The sequence below is a fragment of the Drosophila subpulchrella genome, chromosome 3L, assembly GCF_014743375.2.
Source record: "Drosophila subpulchrella strain 33 F10 #4 breed RU33 chromosome 3L, RU_Dsub_v1.1 Primary Assembly, whole genome shotgun sequence".
In the NCBI taxonomy this organism is placed as follows: domain Eukaryota; kingdom Metazoa; phylum Arthropoda; class Insecta; order Diptera; family Drosophilidae; genus Drosophila; species Drosophila subpulchrella.
Window position 1 is genome coordinate 11,615,058 of NC_050612.1, and position 22,881 is coordinate 11,637,938.

At 47.0% G+C, this 22,881-nt stretch overlaps 3 protein-coding genes across 4 annotated transcripts in view; 2 read left to right on the forward strand and 1 right to left on the reverse strand.

Annotated features, from left to right (window-relative positions):
* LOC119554607 (chromodomain-helicase-DNA-binding protein Mi-2 homolog) overlaps positions 1-7,260 on the forward strand; it is a 30,083-nt gene extending 22,823 nt beyond the window's left edge. The window contains exons 2-5 of the mRNA XM_037865599.1: positions 237-313; positions 383-626; positions 1,207-6,663; positions 6,729-7,260. Coding sequence (XP_037721527.1) covers positions 237-313; positions 383-626; positions 1,207-6,663; positions 6,729-6,868 — 5,918 coding nt within the window. The 3' untranslated portion in view covers positions 6,869-7,260. The remainder of the gene's footprint in view (positions 1-236; positions 314-382; positions 627-1,206; positions 6,664-6,728) is intronic.
* Positions 7,261-7,941: 681 nt separating this feature from the next.
* On the reverse strand, positions 7,942-18,414 carry LOC119554609 (ubiquitin carboxyl-terminal hydrolase 32). 2 transcript variants are annotated; one of them, XM_037865601.1, is made up of 14 exons: positions 18,101-18,414; positions 15,292-15,526; positions 14,957-15,233; positions 14,538-14,766; positions 13,612-14,471; positions 12,414-13,545; positions 12,019-12,321; positions 11,695-11,957; positions 9,762-10,411; positions 9,531-9,697; positions 9,278-9,465; positions 9,036-9,221; positions 8,518-8,973; positions 7,942-8,458 (listed from the first exon to the last, which is right to left on the reverse strand). In XM_037865601.1, exons 1-14 carry the CDS (start codon positions 18,159-18,161, stop codon positions 8,180-8,182), a joined length of 5,286 nt encoding a protein of 1,761 aa, XP_037721529.1. In that variant the 5' UTR covers positions 18,162-18,414; the 3' UTR covers positions 7,942-8,179. The 2 variants fall into 2 exon arrangements, with proteins under 2 accessions (XP_037721529.1, XP_037721528.1); XM_037865600.1 differs by having other exon boundaries at positions 11,638-11,957.
* Positions 18,415-18,503: 89 nt separating this feature from the next.
* LOC119554613 (ras-related protein Rab-8A) lies at positions 18,504-21,862 on the forward strand. Its single transcript, XM_037865607.1, has 5 exons — positions 18,504-19,193; positions 20,286-20,346; positions 20,408-20,612; positions 21,021-21,161; positions 21,247-21,862. The coding sequence occupies exons 1-5, from the start codon at positions 19,070-19,072 to the stop codon at positions 21,337-21,339; spliced, it is 624 nt and encodes a 207-aa protein (XP_037721535.1). The 5' UTR covers positions 18,504-19,069; the 3' UTR covers positions 21,340-21,862.
* The last annotated feature ends 1,019 nt before the right edge of the window (positions 21,863-22,881 follow it).

Consider the following 22,881-nt stretch of genomic DNA (forward strand, 5'->3'; position numbering starts at 1 on the left):
AAAAACTTGACAAAAAAAGCAAAAAATAGAATCAAATAAAATATTGAATCGAAAAAAAAAAACGTTGCCATTGGTTTTTTATTTTTATTGGTATTTGTTTCTGCCCCCCTTTTTTTTGTACCATCGATCGATTGCGAAGCTCTTTGAACATGACTCACGGTAAATCCAGGTCGCCCACTAAAGCGATCTATATTTATGGTATATTGGATAAAACTAATTTTTCTGATACCCTTTAGAAGAAGAAGAGGCCCAGGAGGACAATGCACCTGCGGCAGAGCTGTCCAACGATTCCGATGCGCCTCTGAAGCCCAATGTAAGTTATAATTTTTATATTTATTGTTATATAGATGGTTAATCACCGAAAACCCCTATATTCCATTAGAATGACGAGGATGACGACTACGATCCGGAGGATAATCGCAAGAAGAAGAAGGGCAAGAAGCGGAAGACCAGAAAGGGCGAGGAGAAGGGGCGCAAGAAGAAGAAGCGCAAGAAGAACGAGAGCGAGGAGGACAGCGACTTTGTCCAGCACGACGAGGAGGTGGAGTACCCCAGCACCTCGAAGCGCGGCCGGAAGCGCAAGGAGGAGAAGCAGGCCGCCAAGGAGAAGGAGTCTGCATCATCAGGTGAGAAGAAGTGGACAACTTTGTCCAGAACCATAGGAGTTCTATGATAGGACTATATACATTAGATATTTTCAGTGCCAACCCATTCCCTTACTTTCTTTTATTAAGGTCTTAACAAAACATTAAAGTAATTATTTTTTAAGAATACTTAATTTTTTTTTCGGAATACTTGGACTCATTTATTAACAGAATTCTTTAAAAATCGCATAAAATTGTTTTTAAAATCATTATTTTTCGATAATATTGTCTAAAATGTAAATATGGGATTGATAAGTGAGGAATGGGATATATGTTTTCTATACAATCGTATCCCATATCATTACACGAACGTTAAAGGACAGTGAAGTAATCTTTTTTAGTCATGGAATTTTCTTTATCTCATAATTCCCGAGAATAATAACTTATATTAAAAAGATTTCTTCGAAAGCTGGATTTTAATTTCCTAAAATCATAAAATTAGTTTGCTTATTAATAGTGCAGTGGATACATGAAAATATTATTAAAATAAAAAACAACCTTTTCAGATTTTAATCTTATCCTAAACTGTTTTTAAAAATCACTAATTTTTCATCCATTTTAGGAATGCCCTCCGTGGAGGACGTGTGCTCGGCATTCAGCGTATGCGATGTGGAGATCGAGTACAGCGAGGAGGAGCTGCAGAGCCTCATCACCTACAAGGCCTTCATGCAGCACGTGCGTCCCATTCTGCAGAAGGAGAACCCCAAGATTGCGGCGCCCAAGCTGATGATGCTGGTGGCGGCCAAGTGGCGTGAATTCTGCGAGAGCAATCCGCACATTCAGCAGGAGGGAGGAGCCGCCGGTTCCGGCACATCCGCGGGACAGGCACGCAGTGTTGCCGGCGACGAACCGGAGGAACCGCGATCCTCACGTTCTTCGCGCAACGAGAAACCCGACGACATTTACGAGGAGGTGGTCGAGGAGGAGGAAGAGGAGGAGGAGGAGGAAAAGAAGCCGCGTCGCAAGCGCAGTGGGCGTGGCAAGAAGGGACGTCGTCCCTCCGGCAAGGTGCCCACCCTGAAGATCAAGCTGCTGGGCAAGCGTAAGCGTGACAGTTCGGACGAGGAGCAAGAGGCCAGTGGTGCATCTGAACGCGATTCGGATCTGGAGTTTGAGCGCATGCTCCAGAAGTCGGATGACAGTGCCGACGAGAAGGAGGCTCCTGCCTCCGCCAAGGCAGACAACTCGGCACCCGCAGCCCAGGAAGATGCATCCGGTGCTCCGGTGGTGCGCAAGAAGGCCAAGACCAAGATTGGCAATAAGTTCAAGAAGAAGAACAAACTCAAGAAGACCAAGAACTTCCCGGAGGGCGAGGATGGCGAGCACGAGCACCAGGACTATTGTGAGGTGTGCCAGCAAGGAGGCGAGATCATCCTGTGCGACACCTGCCCGCGAGCATACCATTTGGTGTGCTTGGAGCCTGAATTGGATGAACCGCCAGAGGGCAAGTGGTCTTGTCCGCACTGCGAGGCGGATGGCGGTGCCGCCGAGGAAGAGGACGACGATGAGCACCAGGAATTCTGTCGGGTGTGCAAGGATGGCGGCGAGTTGCTGTGCTGTGACTCCTGCCCCTCGGCCTACCACACGTTCTGCTTGAATCCTCCGTTGGACACCATCCCTGATGGCGACTGGCGCTGTCCACGCTGCAGCTGCCCACCGCTCACCGGCAAGGCTGAGAAGATCATCACCTGGCGATGGGCAGTGCGTCCCAGTGACGATGGACCCTCCACATCGAAGGGATCGAAGAGCAGTAACTCGCGGGTGCGCGAGTACTTCATCAAGTGGCACAACATGTCTTACTGGCACTGTGAATGGGTGCCGGAGGTGCAACTGGACGTCCATCATCCGCTGATGATTCGTTCGTTCCAGCGCAAGTACGACATGGAGGAGCCACCCAAGTTCGAGGAGTCGCTGGATGAGGCGGACACCCGTTTCAAGCGCATTCAGCGGCACAAGGACAAGGTTGGCATGAAGGCCGACGATGACACCGAGCTGCTGGAGGAGAAGTTCTACAAGAATGGCGTCAAACCGGAGTGGCTCATTGTCCAGCGTGTAATCAACCATCGTACGGCTCGGGATGGCAGCACCATGTATCTGGTCAAGTGGCGTGAGTTGCCCTACGACAAGTCCACGTGGGAGGAAGAGGGCGATGACATCCAGGGCCTAAGGCAAGCCATTGACTACTATCAGGATCTGCGTGCTGTTTGCACTTCGGAGACCACGACGTCGCGCAGCAAGAAGAGCAAGAAGGGTCGCAAGTCCAAGCTCAAGGTGGAGGACGACGAGGATCGCCCGGTGAAGCACTACACACCGCCGCCGGATAAGCCCACCACTGATCTGAAGAAGAAGTACGAGGATCAGCCCGCGTTCTTGGAGGGCACTGGCATGCAGTTGCATCCCTACCAGATCGAGGGAATCAACTGGTTGCGCTACAGCTGGGGCCAGGGCATCGATACCATTCTGGCCGACGAGATGGGTCTGGGTAAAACCATTCAGACGGTGACATTCTTGTATTCCCTGTACAAGGAGGGCCATTGCCGGGGACCCTTCCTCGTGGCCGTGCCCCTTTCCACGCTCGTCAATTGGGAGCGTGAGTTTGAGCTGTGGGCTCCGGACTTTTATTGCATCACCTATATCGGTGACAAGGACTCGCGAGCCGTCATCCGTGAGAACGAGTTGAGTTTTGAGGAGGGCGCCATCCGCGGTAGCAAGGTATCGCGCTTGCGGACCACTCAGTACAAGTTCAACGTACTGCTGACTAGCTACGAGCTGATCTCCATGGACGCCGCCTGTCTGGGCAGCATCGATTGGGCTGTGCTAGTGGTGGACGAGGCTCATCGATTGAAGAGCAACCAGAGCAAGTTCTTCCGGATACTGAACAGCTACGCCATCGCCTACAAGCTTCTGCTCACCGGCACACCGCTGCAGAACAACCTTGAGGAGCTGTTCCATCTGCTCAACTTCTTGAGCCGCGACAAGTTCAACGATCTGCAGGCCTTCCAGGGCGAGTTCGCTGATGTTTCGAAGGAGGAGCAGGTTAAGCGCCTGCACGAGATGCTTGGACCGCACATGCTGCGTCGTTTGAAGACCGACGTGCTGAAGAACATGCCCTCCAAGTCGGAGTTTATTGTGCGCGTCGAGCTGTCGGCCATGCAGAAGAAGTTCTACAAGTTTATCTTGACCAAGAACTACGAGGCTTTGAATTCGAAGAGCGGCGGTGGGTCATGTTCTCTGATCAACATTATGATGGACCTGAAGAAGTGCTGCAACCATCCGTATCTCTTCCCATCGGCCGCCGAGGAGGCAACCACCTCTGCCGGTGGTCTCTATGAGATCAATTCGCTGACCAAGGCCGCTGGCAAGCTGGTCCTGCTCTCCAAGATGCTGAAGCAGCTGAAGTCGCAAAACCATCGTGTGTTGATCTTCTCGCAGATGACCAAGATGTTGGACATTCTCGAGGACTTCCTCGAGGGCGAGCAGTATAAGTACGAGAGGATTGACGGAGGAATCACGGGCACGCTTCGTCAGGAAGCCATCGATCGATTCAACGCGCCAGGAGCGCAGCAGTTTGTCTTCCTGCTCAGTACTCGAGCCGGAGGATTGGGTATTAACTTGGCCACGGCTGACACTGTCATCATTTACGACTCCGATTGGAATCCGCACAACGATATTCAGGCCTTCTCTCGAGCCCATCGTATCGGGCAGGCCAATAAGGTGATGATCTATCGTTTTGTGACCCGCAATTCCGTGGAGGAGCGTGTTACCCAGGTGGCCAAGCGTAAGATGATGTTGACTCATCTTGTGGTGCGGCCGGGAATGGGCGGCAAGGGTGCGAACTTCACCAAGCAAGAACTGGACGATATCCTTCGCTTTGGTACCGAGGATCTGTTTAAGGAGGACGACAAGGAGGAGGCTATCCACTACGATGACAAGGCGGTGGCCGAGCTGCTGGACCGAACCAATCGCGGCATTGAGGAGAAGGAGTCCTGGGCCAACGAGTATCTGTCCTCGTTCAAGGTGGCTTCATACGCCACCAAGGAAGAGGAGGAGGAGGAAGAGACGGAGATCATCAAGCAGGACGCGGAGAACTCTGATCCGGCGTACTGGGTGAAGCTCCTGCGCCATCACTACGAACAGCATCAGGAGGATGTGGGTCGCAGCCTGGGCAAGGGCAAGCGAGTACGCAAGCAGGTCAACTACACGGACGGCGGAGTTGTGGCTGCGGATACCACGCGAGATGATTCCAACTGGCAGGACAACGGCAGCGAGTATAACTCTGAGTATTCAGCTGGATCCGATGAGGATGGCGGCGACGATGACTTCGATGACCAGAATGGAGGCGAGCGGAAGGCCAAGCGGCGATTGGAGCGTCGCGACGATCGTCCATTGCCTCCGCTTTTGGCGCGCGTCGGTGGAAACATCGAGGTGCTCGGTTTCAATGCCCGTCAACGCAAGAGTTTCCTCAATGCCATCATGCGTTACGGAATGCCGCCGCAGGATGCTTTCAACTCGCAGTGGTTGGTGCGGGACTTGCGTGGTAAATCCGAGCGCAACTTCAAGGCCTATGTCTCGCTGTTCATGCGGCACCTCTGTGAGCCGGGAGCGGACAATGCCGAGACCTTTGCCGATGGTGTGCCGCGCGAGGGCCTTTCCCGTCAGCATGTGCTCACCCGAATTGGAGTGATGTCGCTTATTCGCAAGAAGGTGCAGGAATTCGAGCATATTAACGGATACTACAGCATGCCCGAGCTGATCCTTAAGCCTTGCGAACCGGTACGATCAGCCCTGAAACAGGATGTGGCCGCTCTAGAAGCTCCTCCGGCTGGTGGCAATGTGGACAAGAGCGCTACTACCAGCAACAGCGCCACTCCAGCCACCAGTGCTGCGCCAAGTCCGGCACCAGCATCCGAGAAGGGCGAAGACAAGGACAAAGAGTCCGAAAAGGAGAAGGATAAGGCCTCGTCTGAGAAGAGCGAGGTGAAGCAGGAACAAGAGGCTGAGGAGGACAAAAAGCCCGGGGATGTCAAGCAGGAGAATACGTCAGAGGAAACCTCCGGCGACACAAAGCCCAGCGAGGCGGACGTGAAAACCGAGGTGGCCAAGACAGAGCCCAAGGAGGAGGCCAAGGATCCGGAGCTTAAGGAAGAGCCCAAGACCGAAGAGAAGGAAAAGGAGAAGGCCGAGGACAAGAAGCCAATACCGACGACAGTTATTGACGACGACGATGACGACGTTATGATTGTCAAGGAGGACGGTGAGCTGGAGAAGCCGAGTGCCAGTTCACCCAAGGATCACAAGGCGGCCGCTGCCGCCGCCGCTGCTGCTGCCGCTGCCACTGGAGCCACGGGCAAGGGAGTGGAGGACAGCTTGGAGGTGCTGAAGCGTAAATTCATGTTTAATATCGCCGATGGCGGTTTTACCGAACTGCACACCTTGTGGCTCAACGAGGAGAAGGCTGCGGTGCCTGGCAGGGAGTACGAGATCTGGCACCGTCGCCACGACTACTGGCTGCTGGCCGGCATCGTGACCCACGGCTATGGACGCTGGCAGGACATTCAGAACGACATTCGCTTCGCGATTATCAACGAACCCTTCAAGATGGACGTTGGCAAGGGCAACTTCCTGGAGATCAAGAACAAGTTCCTGGCTCGGCGCTTCAAGCTGCTGGAACAGGCGCTGGTTATCGAGGAGCAGCTGCGGCGGGCGGCCTACCTCAATCTCGCCCAGGACCCCAGCCACCCGGCCATGTCGTTGAACGCTCGTTTCGCCGAGGTCGAGTGCCTGGCCGAATCCCATCAGCATCTCAGCAAGGAGTCGCTGGCTGGCAACAAGCCCGCCAACGCGGTGCTGCACAAGGTGCTCAATCAGCTCGAAGAGCTGCTTTCGGACATGAAGAGCGATGTGTCCCGGCTGCCAGCCACCCTGGCCCGCATCCCACCGGTGGCCCAGCGGCTCCAGATGTCCGAGCGATCGATTCTCTCCCGCCTGGCGGCTACCGCTGGAAATGCCTCTAATGCCGGTGAGTTTTCTCAAGGAGTTTACCCTAAAAAAGTATAAACTAACTGATTTTTGTTTCTCTTACAGCTCAATTAATGGCACAATTCCCGGCTGGATTCCAGGGCACAACATTGCCAGCATTCACCAGCGGACCGGCGGGCAACTTTGCCAACTTCCGGCCACAGTTCTCGGTGCCCGGCCAGCTCTCGAATAATTCCGGCGTCTAGGCATCTCCTCAATATCTATGTTAAGAGCATTCGTATTCCATGCAAATATACTTTACTCAAGCTAAGAATTTAAATTTCTACACAAAAACACACCCGCACACCCCACAACTTATATTTATCATAATCATTTGCAATGAAATCCCGATAACACAAAAAAAACAAAATCGATCCATGTCGCGTTCACACAAATAATTAATTCAAAACGTTTGACACTCGGCGAATGGCGGGTTCGGTGTTACCAGGCTTCGGATTCTGCTCCTGGGGCGGATCTCAGCAGAACACGACTCGTGACCATTCACCTACGACAAGTATAATAGTCCTTATTTTACTTCTTCACTATGTGATTACATAATCTAGATACAAAATATAAATGTATTGAATTCCATTGCAAAGGAGTGTTGGTAGTATTATTTATTTGGGATGGAAGTGAACTTGAATATTCAAAAATTAACTAGTGCCAAAAACTAGGCTTCATTGAAAATGCAATTTGGTTCAAGCGATAAAAGTTTTATTCATAGCTTTTCGTTTCGAATATATCATCATGTTCATGTATATTAATATAAATTAGTTAAGTTCTGTATGTATATATATCTGTGGGTGTATATATATATAATTTGTAAATATCAAATACATAATCATTAGACATATTGAAGTCATATCTGATAAGCGCAATACTAATTTCGAACCGAATACGCTCGGTGCGTCACACAAAGCCAATCAATACATGTAAATACGTATGAGTAGAGCAACAATAGTCTGAGAGTTCTTGGGATGAAATTCGTAACATCTTGATATTGCTCTTCAATAATGATTAATATCAAACTGTCTACAACGTTTAGCCGTTCGGGTTTCACTTTCGCTTGTTATTTACACAGTAATAGTTACACATTAAATGGAATTTCCCGACATGGTCTGGCATAAATAATAATAAGCTGGCTCTGTAGGCCTAATACAATTACAATTTTAAAATTATATACAACAAAAACAAGAAAAAACAACAGGAAAATATTGAGAATGGATTTGTTCGACGTAACAAACAAAACTCCACGTTGGCCAACCAATTTAACGTATTATTTACAAGCTAAACTTGAATATTGTATATTACAGGCATTAAACCAAGCTCGGCAAAGAAAAGGGAAGGTAGGCTTACAACTAATTAGGGGCTAAGCAACTATTGCAGAAAATCAAAATGAGCTTAGAATAGTAAATAACAAAACATACGCGTTGCGAAACAAAACACAAACTCGCTAGAACAGAACGGGGAAGAATGGGGAATATAATCTTCATAGCCATGATGCCCACGGACATCAGTTAGGAAATTGAGCACAGCTTCTTCAGCTCTCCCTCGGTCTCGTCCACCTCGAGGGGCACGTTGGAGGCATTGGGCAGGGCCCGTCCCTCGATGTTCGGGAGATACGGTTCGTAGTCCAGACCCTTCCGTTCGTAGAACAGCAGATATGCGGCACTCGGATCGATGACCGGCTTCTGGGATATTTCGCGGCAGGAGCTGTCGTTGTAGCAGTACCAGGAACCAGTTGCATTCGATGCATAGGAAATGTAGTGACCCCCATTCAGCATGCCCGAGTGAGACTACAGGAAAAGAAGGTTGTTATACACCCGGTAAAATGAGAGCTATAGGCTACACCCACCACAACGGCATAGAGTCGGTACTTGGGATCAAACTCATCAACCTCCGGTTTGAGTCGGTGCTGGTGATAATCCTCGAACTCGCCATCCACAATGGGCGTTTTGGTGAGACTCGTCGAGATGAGGCGTTGTCGTCGGGCAGCATTGATGGTCTTGCTCTGGCGAAGGATATTCCCGGTGGGCGCTGGTGTGGCTGCTGCAGCTATTGTTGGAAGATCCTCCTTATCCTGCTTGATGGGGGCATCAATCTCGTCCAGCTCGCTAACAACTTCGTTGGTTGCCAGTGGCATATCAGCATCTTTCTTCAGTTCCAGCAGCTCCTTGTGCCGCAGTATCGTCTCCTGGGGCACTGAGGCCAGATACGGGGTGGGATCGAAGTCATCAAAGGGGAAGTGCACCACTTTCTGTGACTTAACCCACTTGCCATTGACGCAGTTGAACCGCTTCAAGTGGACAATCTACAATAAAGTGATTATCATTGACATGGGGTCTTGGGAAACAATCCAGAGTAACAGCTCACCAATATCGGAGGCAGCTTCCAGATCTGCAGCTTCTTGGTGGCGGGTTTCTTGCCCTTGCAGTGGCTGCAGTGATACCACTGCTCCAGCTTCTCTTCGGAGGTGAAGGCGCGCAGGCAATGATTCAGGTCCACGGGCTCCACTTGCTCCCGCCGACTTATGGCAATGGTCTCGTGATCCACCCAAAGCTAAATGGGGATAAATGTTATCAAAACGAAATTACATTTGAAGAGCTTCTACATACACGCTCCAGGGTGCTTTGGTAGCGCAAATGCAGGGCAGTCGGATCCCAGTCGATGGCAATGGTAAAGTCTTCAAAATATTTGGTTGTCGGTGTGTACGACAACGAGGCGGTATATTCCGGCGTCCGTTTGGCCTCCAGATTTGGTAGCGATGGGAATTTAGCGTTCATTTTTGGCGTGGATGTGTTGCCTACAAGGAAATATAATATAATATAATTTATGGGTAATTCTTAGAAATCCTTTAGCTCTACTTACTGGCCACTGCATTGATGGGCGGCAGGGCTCCCTGGAGTACATAGTCATTGTTGCAGCGGATCTCGCAACCGCGACAAAAGCTCGACCAGGGACAGATGGCGCAGGTGAGTCCATCCGCCTTGACGGCGCGCAACGTGAAGGGGAAATCGTAGCCCAGGCTGTCATCACTGCGGAAAAGTTAGATCATATATTTAATAGAACCATTAAATAGCTTAAGCTGTATATACTTACCAATCGGCGGCATGATTGGCCTGCTCCGTGGTGGCCGGCAGAGGGCTGAGGAGTCTGCTGACCTGCAGCCACACGGCGCAGTAAAGATCCTTGTGGGTTCCGCCCTCACTATTAGGGATGAGCAGTGGAACCCCAAACAGACTTGGTCGCGTCTTGTGGTAGGAAAGAAAGTAGCTGTCGTGTCGGGTGATTTTTCGATGCACCGCCACCAGATATTTGCCAGCCTTGTGCGGCGGTTGTGAGGAGCGACGTGAATAGACGCCACTACTGGTCTCCGGCTGCGAGGTGGTGATCTGATCCGGTTGGTCCGGTTCCTCCTCCTCGTTTCCCTCCTCCGCCTGTTCGTCCACATCCAGGCTGGCGCCCAGCGTGTTCCCCGTACTCAGGCCACTGGAATCGTTGGGCGACATCCGGAAGGAGCAGTCATCGCTGTTGCTGCCATGGCGGCTACTCACCGGCGCCAGCTCCGCCATGGGAATGGGCTCCGTCAGCGAGCTCTCCATGGAGTTCTCGCCTGAGTGATTGGTGTACGACATGGAGCTGGTGTTGCTCTCCGTGTGAAGCAACTTGGCGGAGGACACACGCTTCTGCTGGGCGGCAGTGCCGTGCATGAAGGTGTTCTCCGGGCTGGAGCTCAGGATGAGTGACTCCTGCACCGAGAGTTGGACTTGGAATTAGACTTGGTTGTGCTGGGCTGGCTTGGTTAGTGTTTTCAGGGGCGTGTTGGGTGTTGTTGTGTATTAAAGCTTGGGGGAACTGAACTCAAACCAAGGATCAATCTACTCGTAAATGTACAAAATGTCTAAAGGGTAAACGGCTAAAATTCAAACTCTACGTATAAATTTACAAATTGTTATGGCAGGTGTTTTAATCAACTTTTTTTTTATTTTGGTTATTCCGTGGGTTCGGTGGAAAGTGAAACTGTAGTTATGATAGTTTATAAACAGATTTCAAAGGTTGTAGTTTTGCTTAATTATTGTTAGTTCTGCTTTGGAATTCGATTAAAAATATAATTTGTTGTACTTTAAGAACCTAAAATAGGGACTTAACTAATGATGATTCGATTTTAACCTACAGATTTACAAACAGATTCAAAAATCAAGTAACAAATTGTGTTCTAAAGTTACAACCTATAACATTTGATCTAAAAATACGTATATCAAAAACAAGTCTATCGTCTAAACTAAGACAATCTAACTAGTCCACCGAATTTTCTAAAAACAAAACACAATAAACGGATAACATGAATCGCCGTTAATGGAAGGTCGCATTGCAAAGCTATAAGAATGTCTAAAAACTACAAGGTAAATTATAATTCGCAAACTTCCAACTTGATAGCCAACAACAACAAAGATATTCAAGGATAGCAAAGAGGTGATTCGAAATGTTTGAGTTTTTGATTTAAGCAAAAATTGTACATTAGTTATAGAATTATAGAATAAGGCCAGCAACAAATTAGGTGATTAGTAGAAGGATATATAGATTACAAATAATTGATATCAACTTGGTAACAGTGTGCGAATAATACGAAAGTAAGGAGAATGTACAGAGTTTTGCTAGTAGTTTTGAGAAGTTAAGAGGGAAGCCCACAAACCACGCAGCAGACGGCAACTGTTCATTTAACATAGTGGTATTTAATATATATTTAGATTAAACGCTTGTAAAGTGACACTCGAAAAGCAGACGGAGGCGGAATCTTTGGCGGATTCTAATTTCGCATTTCGAAATCGAAGACGAACCGGCCGCAATCCTAGGCAAGGGAAGTTCTGGAGTTCTGAAGCTCTGAATTTTAGAATTCGATTGGCCCCAAAGAAAACTTGGGGCGTAAATCTATGATATTAAATACGTGTATGTTAATATAGTTTAGAAGCCATACCTTGAAGCAAAATAGGCTGTGTGGCATGCACTCTCGCTTTCCAAAGCACCGGCTTACCTTTCCGGCCTCATCTGGCAGCAGTTCGTGCACTTGGTTGTCCCCGCTACCGTTTCCACTGAACGTGCTAACGATGGGATTGTAGTTATTGCTGCTTCTGTTGTTGTAGTGAGAAGCATCCGACTCGACCTCCACCTCCGCCTCCACTTCGACCTCCAGGCCAGATACATGGCCATTGCACAGAACTCGAGAGGATGCGCGGTGGCTGGAGGTCTGCAGAGTGCTCAGCGAGGACAGCGAGTCCTGGGCGCTCGTAATGAGAGCTGGGTAAGATTGAGTGTGTAAATAAAGTATAAGCTTGGATCTCATTGAGTAACTAAGTACCGGAACTGCGCTGAATGTCCTTGAGACCCTGCTCAATGTGCATGCTGAGCACTGAGTTGGAACGAGTCCTCACACTCTGCTCGGGCAGCTGGTAGACATACAGCTCCTTGGCGCTCTGCGTGCGCAGCTTCTCCTCGTCGGCCAGCACTTGGCGTATTTGTGAGTTCCACAGCTCGCAGACGAGCATAAGATTTGGCTGCAGGGAGCACAGGGTGGACAGCTTGTGCTTCAGATGCGAGTACTTGCATTCAGAGTTTAGGCGAAAACCATATTTGATAGGCACGCTGCCATCCAACAGGATTACTACAAATTAAACAGAGAAAGAAGTTTGAAATAGGATACTCTTAAGATAGACTTTCATCTTTAAATTGGCAAGTGTCTAGCCAAAGACTCACCCAAGACCTCCAAGTAAACGTAGTTCTCCACCGGAAGCGGCAGGCTGAGCAGGCTAAAGGGATCAAAGCGCACCGATTCGTGTCCGCAACCAAGACAGCTGACCTTTGACTTCAGCTGGCCGTAGAACAGATCGATTATGATGGACTGATTGCGGGCGTGGTGTTGTGACCAGGCCTCGGCGGCCACTATCTTGTCGGGGCGACCATTAGAGTCCTTCAGCTCACTGTACGGCTTCTCCATCACACGATTGAGATCCTCATGCAGTGCGTCCAGCAGCCACTCGAGCAGTTCCTGTGAATCGTGCTGACCTCCGCCGGCGAACTGCGGAGCATGCTTGTTGACGCAAAAGCGCAGCTTGAGCGGCGCCACCGAGCGCGTCGTGGCCGTCCAAACCTCCTTGAGCAACTCCGCATACCGCATGGCCAGCTGTCCTCGTGTGCCCAGTTTGTTGGCCGCATTCACCTCGAATCGGTGCATCTCCCGCTGAAAATACTGGGCCAGCGGTTGCGTATTAAACAGCACCTGGAGGGCAGCGTTCATGAAGCAGGTGTTCCCCAGGTTATGCAGCCCAGTGGCTCCGGGCGCGTGTACCGACATAATTGAGCTGCGGGTGAGGCGACGCCGGTCGGCTGGGGTTCCCACCCCTTGGCCACTCTGAGCGCTGGCCAGCGAGCCGAGTTCCTCTGGCCATGTCAAATCTTTGTTGCGAATTTCCAGCAGCAGCTGGTCGTTGTCCCGGATGAGCAGCTCTTTCAGACACATGGCATCCTCTTCCAGCAATATGGCACCGTTGTCCAGCTGCGGCACATGCCACAACCGGATGTCCTCCGATTTGAGACGTAGTTGGTCGCACAGAAACTCGCACACCTGGCGCACTGTGGCCAATCGGCTAAAGGCAGCCGTATAGGCGAGGTATCGTTTGGGCGGTTGGAGCACACTGCTTGCCGCAATGGCCGCATAACCGCCTCCGGAGGCCAGGACCCCATAGCCACCGCTCACCGTGGAGCCCCAGCTGCCGAGTTGAGCCCCACCGCCAGCCCCTGTCTGTGATGACTGCGCCTGGTGGAGCAGGATGCGCAGGTTTAGCGGGTACAGCTCTAGTTCCACGTCCGAGTTGGGCGGTTGAATGACCTGTGGAAATATAGAGTTTAATTATTTATGGTTATCGATTTTATGAAATCATGATTTAATTCTTACCTGTCGTGGCAGTGGCAGATTGTCACCATACCACCGATTCAGGGCCTTCCACAGGGACTTGGGAACCAGCTCGAAGTCGTGGCTCTGCACCAGGGGCGTGTCCCGCTTGAGGTGACCGCCCTCGCCAGTCAGGGTGCGTACATTTCGAAACGGATTGGCTGTGATCAGATTGCTGTTGTCGATGGGTCCAGGTCGCACTGGACCGCAGTGCCGTCCAGCTGAGAAACCACTGCTCGCCGACCCCGAACCGGATGCCGATCCCGTGCCAGAGCCCAATGAGTAGCTGTCGTGCTGTTCCAGGCTGTGGGTGTTGAAGCTCTCATCGCAGACAAGCGCCTCATCCACAGCGGTGCGCTGGCTGGCAGTGCGCTTGCAATAGTCGCAGGTGTGGGCCGTATGCTGGGTGTACTGCATCCAACCGAGCCACCAGTCGCGCGATATTAAGTACCAGAACTGACCCACGCGGTACGGCCTGCGTTCCTCGCGTCGCAGCCATCCGCGAACAATATCGTTCTCCATATGCTTGCACTGCGGCCACAGGCCAAAGACGATGTGGCAGAGCTCAAAGATGAGGTCCAACAGGGGCTGCATGAGCCTCAGGTCGCACTGAACGTTCCACAGCATAAAGTCCTCGGCGGTGAGCGAGACATTGTCCCGGGTTAGTCTGCTGGGCATCCCATCCGGACTCCTACGCTGTCCAAACTCCAGTAGGTCACTTATCACCAGTTGTTTGGTCAGATCCTTGTACTGCTGCGCCTCACGGTTCTCCTTGGCCACCAACAGCAGAACATCGATCATCTGAAGCGTCTCCTCGTGACTAAGAACTCCATCTCGATCCACATCGAAGATTTTGAAGCAAACTTTGTGTTCATTAAGGTAGGAGTTTATAAGTAGATGTGGAATAATTGATTGTAATAAGTGCTCACATCGTGTTCTTTCCACACCCGGTCCCCGGCAGGCGGCACTCACGCCACAGCACAGCTCCTTGAAGTCGATGTGTCCATCGCGGTTCTCATCGAAGGCGTTGAAGAGTCCTGCTAGCGCATTCTTTGGTATGGGTGGACTGATCAGGGGGCCCAGGAATTGCAGATCGATTTGGCCGTTTTGCGAAGTGTTCTTCAAGCGCCAAAACTCCTTCTCCAGATCACCAATGTCCTGTAAAAAATTATAGAGGAATTAATGTGTTCTGACCGAAAGAATAAACGGGAATGTGGCTCAGGTGAATTACAAATTACAGGTGATTACAAAACAGGTGTGAAAAATACATTTCCCAGGAAATGATTGGCGACGCAGGTGTTTACAAAATATGATTAGCCATAGATGGGTGTTCTGTATGGAATCTAACCTTCTCCTCCAGGTGCGTCACTCCAGCGAGGCTCTGGTAGAACGTGGGCGTCTCCAGCTCCGAAGTGAGACTAACACAGTTGTCGGAGAGCAGCCACTTGGAGAGGACCGTGGCATTGCGATGTTTTATGATCCAGTCCTGGAACTGCTCGAAATTGACGCGTTCGCTCTGGGCAAACAGGGAGACGCTCTCGAAGGGAGGCAGATTGACGTTGCGCACATAGTCCGACTTGATGATGAAGGTGCCGGCATCGTTGCAGTAGAGGTTCCACAGGAATCTGGATGGAACACAAGATGTTGTTATAGTTATACCTTGATACTTGATGGCATACTCACTTGGTTTTCTCCCCCTGGGTGCCCCGTGTGATGAGGACCAGGCCGCAGAGCAGGTCATTGAAGGAGATGCCGCGTTGGGTGCCACCACAGGCGGTATATAGCATGTCCGTGATCTTCGGTGGCACTCCCTCGCAGAGCACATCCTGCTGGAAGGCATTCTTGCTGAGGAAGTTCCTGCCCACGCCCGCCGATTTTTTGAAGGCATCTCTGAGGCGCCGAAGCTCCACATCGCTTACTGGAATGGAAATCGGAGGGATGAGTAACGCTTGCGGTAGGGATTATCCCAAATGCCTCTAATTAATAGCAGACGTGCTTGGGAGCCCCCGTATTTAATGCGATTTACGAGCTCGATTTCACACCAACCCACGTGACGTCAATAATGAACTGATTATAGAGCAAAATAACATTCCAAAAAATAATTCAAACACACTTGCTGCAATCGTTAATAACAGCAATAAACATAATTTCTGAAATTATTTATCTATTCCATCACTTATGGGATTAAGTGTCACTGTTACCTAATTAGCCATTATCTATAATTGATTGTATACCTCTCACTCGTAGTGTAAAAGTGTATATCGTAAGAGTAGGTAACGTGTAGAATATTTTACAACTCAATAAAATATGAATAATATTCATTACTAAGTTCAATGTTCCTCCTAACAAAATGTTATTAATCTAAAGGTAAGCAACAAATTTTACAATAAAGCAGTTGGAATGGGTATCCTAAAGTCTGCTTCAACAAAATTTTTTGATTTCCGAATAATTGTGAATCACTCTGCCAGGAATCACAAGTGCACGTCCATATATTTATAGGCACATGTGTGCTAAATAAAAATCGTATCGCATTTAAGTCATAAAACGACCGGAAAGAGTAAAAATCATCTATTAAATATTTCATATTTTTAAAAAATATTTGCTAATTTAACTCGGTTCAAATGCAATGAGTTCAAAGAATCCGATAATCAATAAATATAAATCCATTGAAATATGTCGGAAGGTAATTATTTTACAATTTAATTTAATTATTAAATCATTAATTGCCCGTTGTTTACATTTACAATTCATAACGTTGACTTATTAATGTAGGAAATAAAAAGCCACAAGAAGTGTCATTCAATTGACAATAAATAAACCATTTTAATTTCTGCGATCAGGTTGAGAACAGAACCAACTGATAAGAGCAAAAATAAATTCCGGAATTAATTGGGCAATATTGCTGGGGGAATTATGCGACGTCACGGAAACGGAATTTTATTGAATGTCAACTGCAACTGGGTTCTGAGATTTCTGGCTGCCGTACTTGCATGCCAGCATTTATTTATTATTCCCCCTCTTTTCTTGAATTTCTCCGTTGTTGGCTTCGTTTTATTGGAACCGGTCGGTGTGGTGTGGCCAATAAGAAACACACGCACCTGGTCGCACGCCCCACACTGCCGAGAAGGTGGGTTTCCGGGGGGTGGTCAGGTGGGCCGGCCGAGGGCCTTATCAGCGACATTCGTTTTAACTCTGGCTGGCTGGAAATCAGCAACCTCAACCACACCAGTAGTGAGATGAATGCCAGTACAAAGGGAATGGGAAATAAAGTACGTCTAAAGCACTGCCAGCGCTAAACGTCATGGAGATTGGGACGACGGGGTGGAAAATAACGGGTTTTAGTTGGTCAAAATAATCTTAACTTCTTGGATGATTAACAGTTGATACTGGGGTTTACTATTATGAACTGTGGAACCTTAAGACTTCGAACCTTAATACGCAATGTTCTAATAAAGTTTAGGTTTATAATTTTTTAAAAACTATTTTAAAAAGAAATCTTTTAAAATGTATACTGGAATATACTACTATAGACCGTGGTATTTACAGACTTCGAATCTTACTAAGCTATGTTATAATAAAGTTTGGTTAACTCTATTTAATATATTTAATTTAAACTTATTTGTGAAGTAATCAATTATTAAGGAAAAATTAGACAGGTACCACTGTAATTAACCAATAGTCTGCCTTTTAATCCCGAAATGCTTTCATTACTATCTGGAAATGCACTTGAAAGTGATTTCATTCAAAAATACTATTCAGAATGTCTGTGCACTTAAATGCAAATGGAAACGAACAGGGGAATGACATGCAGAATTTAGAGCGGCAAGCTTAATAACAATAGAATTTCCTTCATGAGATTTCAAAAAACGAACTTGAAAGGAATTTCTTATCAAATACTTTCATGGAATTCCCTGGCACAGGAAACGCAAATCAAAATGAACACTGGAATGACGGGCTGAACTTGAAATGAACCGCATCCGCGACAAAATCCGCATCCGCGCATTCCAGTCACCCTAAGCATGAACTGCACTGCACTGGCTACCTAACTGTTTTTCTGTGCGTCGCTGCTTTGTTGTCTCCCAGCCACCCAGCGCCCTCACCTCGCACCACCCCACAAACCACCCCCAATCGTTGAGCTTTTCTATTGTGACGTCACTGGCGGCGGAGACGCAAATACCCATGCACACACAGACACACGCGCACAAACACAAATAAAGCAAGGGAACACTGGAATGGCAAAAATTAATTGCAACAAAAAAAAGGGAATTTGAAATGCAGGCTGGGGAGCAGTGGGTGGTGGTCAGGTGAGGGGATGGCGGTGAAACCGCTGGTCAGAAGTCGTGGGCGCAACAACAATGGAATCGAATGCACCTGCCTGTGTTGTTGCTGTTGCTTTTGCGGGGGCTCTGTGTTTTTTTTGATTAGCAGTGACCCATTTTCCACTTCCCACGGGGGGCACTGGCACACCAAATTCCAACCGGAGGACACTCACCGCGCTTCACCGAATCCTCGTAGCTGATGCTATTGGAGTGCTTGGACTCCTTGGTGCCCATGGCCCAGAATTTTGTTGTTTGCGGGGGTGCAACTGCAATGGGTTCTAGGGCTCCTCCTGCTGCGCGTCTGGCGACGCCACTGCTCACATTGGTTCAACTTCACTTAACACTCGCGGGCGACACAATTTGCTACGGTCAAGGATCGGGGGCAGCAGGATCGGGACACTATATATATAGATAATATACACCTGTCTTTTTGACTCTTGTCTTCTGCTATTTGCTATTTTCTTCTGTTTCTTGTCAGGCGCTCGTTTTGCAACACTGCGCGCAACAGCTGTTTTTGTGTTCCTTTTCCACCGATAATCTATCGATAGATCTGTCAGGGTTGTGCAACATCCCAGCACAACCATTAGTCGTTGACCAACACCGCCAACAATCATATTTTTTGTACGGGCGTAATTAGAAAGCAGTAATTAAGTTAATTTCCACGTCCTAACCACAACAAAGCTACGTACACTCGCACTGCGAAGAGAGCCGCCCTGCATTTTCCCACCGGAAAAGTCGCCGCGCGAATTGCGAATCTCGGGCGCAGCCAAAAAAAAGTCTTAAAACTACGTCGCCATTTTTGACACGGCTCCGAAATCGAAAACACAAAACCCACACACACCCAAAAGAGCTGAGAAGAGAAGAAGGAAAAATTATACGATTTGCGAACTTTTGCGGTTACGTCTATAGATCGAGGAATACTATATTCGACGGCACGCATGGGGATTACTCGTGATTAGTGTTATTAGCAAAGAATCGAAGAGAGCGAGTGGAAGAGTCACTTGCGTTTAAGGAGAGGAGGCGACGACGTGTACAGCATTACCCTTAACCCTTACCCTAACCCCAAATAACCACTATCGTCGGGCAGATTAGTGACGAACGCGAACGCGAACGACGAACCACTGTGATCCTACCGCTAAAAAATGGCCAAGACCTACGACTATCTGTTCAAACTGCTCCTGATCGGCGATTCGGGAGTGGGCAAGACCTGCATCCTGTTCCGGTTCTCCGAGGATGCCTTCAACACTACGTTTATATCCACAATAGGTGAGTGCCCACTACGATGGGAATCTTCCATCATCCGCGGCTTCTAGTTAATTATGACGCCATGGCTCGCATAAACTCACTCGGAATTCGAGCTTTAGTGACTCATTTGCCAACGTTCTCTTTTCTTTTCGCTGTCTCCCGGTATTTGTCATAATTATTGTTGTTTTCCAGGGAGGGGCTATCCCTCTCCCCCCACAGTTTGATTTCTTGAAGTTATAAAGATTTCCGTGTAAAAAAACAGGCCCCAAACATGGATAACCGGATGTGAATCGCTATCACGGCTACAGATTCACACCCGCATAGGAAAGCGAACAGAAATAAGTACCAGACTCACCCAAAGTCTTTGTACTTTCGCTGCTCTTATCGCCCAAGAAGCCGGATTGTTTTGATACGAGGCTTACCCATTAGCTCACCGAATCGGGAATGCCATTGTAAACCTAAAGACCCATGCCCAGGGATGGGAAGAGTCCGAAAGGTCGTCTTTATATAGATACAGTAAACTTTTCCAAACCATCCCAATATTACTGTTACAAAGAACCTATTAAATTTTTTATTAGAAGTTCTTATCAAAACATTATAATAAAAAATCGCTGCTTATTGCGTAACAAACGAATCTGAAATTGTTAGTATGCTGTTCCAATTTGTCCATAATTTATTATAATACCCTCAGAGAACATAAAAATTTGTAGTGATCGTAATAAAAAATCGTTGTTGCTAAAGCTCATAAACATGATTAATAGATTAATCAAGTAGGAACCGAAAGCTACGCAATTTACCTATCATTTTTGTCATGTACTTTGTTTTCTCTGTACTTGTAAACACAAAAGTCGACCGATTCCCATCCCTACTTGTGGCTAATAATTGTTTATTTTCGTTTTTGGCACGTTTTCCTTGCGACGCTTCCAATTTTGGGACATTTACTTAACGACATTGTTTAAATCAATTGCGTGGTTTGTCGACTTCTGTTTCCCTCTTTGTCTATCTTTTTATGCGACGTCATGGGTTCGGAGCAAACAGGTTCAGCCACTTGCCAAATTATTCAAATTAATTAGCGTTTGTGTGTGTGTATGCTCATTCGTTTTCTCTTTGCAGGTATCGATTTTAAAATTAGAACAATTGAATTAGATAACAAGAAAATTAAGCTGCAAATATGGTGAGTGATAAGGTGGTAAATCTGTGATTTCTTTTTATTGATATCTTTAATACTTTCACAGGGACACTGCCGGCCAGGAGCGTTTCCGCACAATCACCACGGCCTATTACAGAGGTGCCATGGGCATCATGCTGGTATATGACATTACCCAGGAGAAGTCCTTCGAGAACATCAAAAACTGGATCAGGAACATCGAGGAAAACGCCTCCGCCGATGTCGAGAAAATGCTGCTGGGCAACAAGTGCGAACTGACCGATAAGCGACAGGTATGGCGAAAGAAAATTAATGAATTCACGGGCTATTATTAGAATTCAAAGTGACTTTATCGATTCGGGGCTAACCCAATACATTCGTCAGTTCTCAAAGAACAGTATTATTCGGTATACATGACCCACATTTTATGTTGATTCATGGAGTTTTCTACAAACACGGAAATAATTCCAAATAATTACCAATAGGAATTACTTTTTTATATGCTGATGCTTGTTTCCAAATTCTTATTAGATCACAATCCTATTTCCATTTTCCTTTTAACAAAGGACATTACTTGAGTCCTCTAAAGCTTTTGTCTCCTCATTGATAAAATAGATATTTAATAGCTATCTGAAGAACCATGAAATTATAGATTAAACGTTGAACAAAATAATAATCGTACAATGTTCTCCCTATTGTAGGTTTCTAAGGAACGCGGTGAACAATTGGCTATCGAGTACGGCATCAAGTTCATGGAGACCTCCGCAAAAGCCAGCATCAACGTGGAAGAAGCCTTCCTCACCCTAGCCAGTGATATCAAAGCGAAAACGGAAAAGCGAATGGTGAGTGCTTCGGGTGGAAAATCCCGGACAAAGGGTTTGTTTTACTATCCGCTAACCATATATATTGAATTCTTTGTGCGCACAGGAGGCGAACAACCCACCCAAGGGCGGCCATCAGCTGAAACCGATGGACAGTCGGACGAAGGACAGTTGGTTGTCCAGGTGCAGTCTGCTTTGACGTGGCAACGTGTGTTCGGCACTGATGCGGCATGGTGGCAACGACTACGCGGTAGTATTTTATGGTGGTAACTACGATGTAGTAGTTTTCTTAACTTCTGTTAGGTTCGAATTCAACCGGGACCCCAAACAAGCGAACATTAACTGACATCTAAATCAACCTTAAGCATCAACAGCCGGCTCTCCCTAACCGAATAAGCGCGATAATGGAATAGAACACAAATTGCATTATGAAACAGTTATTAAATAAAGTATATGACGACAGCGTGTAAGAAATATACCTAGGCATGATAATATACATTTATATACGTATATAACTCAAGTTAAAAACAGAAAAAGAATTAACGATCCAGCGATAACGTAAAGCGAAGAGCAGCCAATCCAACCCGCCCGCGTCCTTCTCGAAGAGGTTTTTAGTATTTACGGAATTATGATTTTCTCTAGCAGCCATGGTTGTTGTCGATTTGTAAATTATTACTTGTAAAACAAATATATATGTACTATGTATGCATATGATTAGTTAACCTGCCCTTGTTTTGCTCATAGCTTGTGTTTACTTTCGATCGGTTTACCAACCCTTTTGCCATTATGTTAGGAATGCGGAGGATGTCCAGACGCACAATTACCCAAATTGTACTCCCCAAATTCCAACCAACACATCCCCACTCCCCCTAACTTTATATCATAAATGTGGTAGTATCGCACAGATTGAGGGTGCTTATTATATTATTATTCTTCTTAATCTTCACACACATTTCATTTGGTTAGTTTGTACTCTATTTATTTTGTTCTTTACCGCACACCACACGACTCTGTCAATAAACCGTTACATCTAATAAATAATCATTAATGAAGACTTGCAGACGAGATCACCAATTAAAGGTAGTTCATCGAGTAAGATCGGTCGACAGCAATAAGAGTCCGAAAATATTCATTATTTGTGATTTTAATTTTAAAGGCCCTATATGATTAATATTTGTACTCTCTTTCAAGTTGTATTTGCTTTCCAATTTGGCTAGTTTGCACACTAAAATACAAGTTCTATTTGGAGATTTTATGTAAGAATCTAGAATCACTAGTCCTTTAAAAATGAAAATCGCAAATAATCATAATTTTCGGGCCCTGCAATAAACAATTATGAACACATACACAGCGCAGTAAAATAAATTATGTGAAATTAAATGATAACTAATTGCATATTTGATATTAATTAATTACTTGTAATATTAATGATTAAACGTATACAATTTTATAAAAATAAATCATGTGCAAAACCAAAGAAAACTGGTTTTTACTGAAGATGGTTTGTTAAAGACCGTTTCGTAGCGGGGAGCTTTTGTCACTGAGGAACATTAACAGCTGCTATCGGTCTGTTAACATGCATAGATCTGTTAAAATTCTCGGTACTTCCAACGATCGTTCGAAAAATGTTAAAAAACAATATTATATCTTGCCGAAGGAGGTTTTTGTTTAAATATTTAAATCATCTCTTTTAGTATTATTTTGCAGAAAAAGTTATGATCGGAAAAGAATGATAGGTTAC

What these genes read in the sequence shown, in the direction of transcription:
- LOC119554613 (XM_037865607.1), top strand. Translation starts at nt 19,070, where the DNA reads ATGGCCAAGACCTACGACTATCTGTTCAAACTGCTCCTGATCGGCGAT. An exon ending in TACGTTTATATCCACAATAG is followed by an intron (nt 19,194 to 20,285) that starts GTGAGTGCCCAC and finishes TTCTCTTTGCAG; the next exon opens with GTATCGATTTTAAAATTAGA. An exon ending in AACTGACCGATAAGCGACAG is followed by an intron (nt 20,613 to 21,020) that starts GTATGGCGAAAG and finishes TCCCTATTGTAG; the next exon opens with GTTTCTAAGGAACGCGGTGA.
- LOC119554609 (XM_037865600.1), bottom strand. Translation starts at nt 18,161, where the DNA reads ATGGGCACCAAGGAGTCCAAGCACTCCAATAGCATCAGCTACGAGGAT. An exon ending in ATCTGCCACTGCCACGACAG is followed by an intron (nt 13,546 to 13,611) that starts GTAAGAATTAAA and finishes ATATTTCCACAG; the next exon opens with GTCATTCAACCGCCCAACTC. An exon ending in GCCCATCAATGCAGTGGCCA is followed by an intron (nt 9,466 to 9,530) that starts GTAAGTAGAGCT and finishes ATTTCCTTGTAG; the next exon opens with GCAACACATCCACGCCAAAA.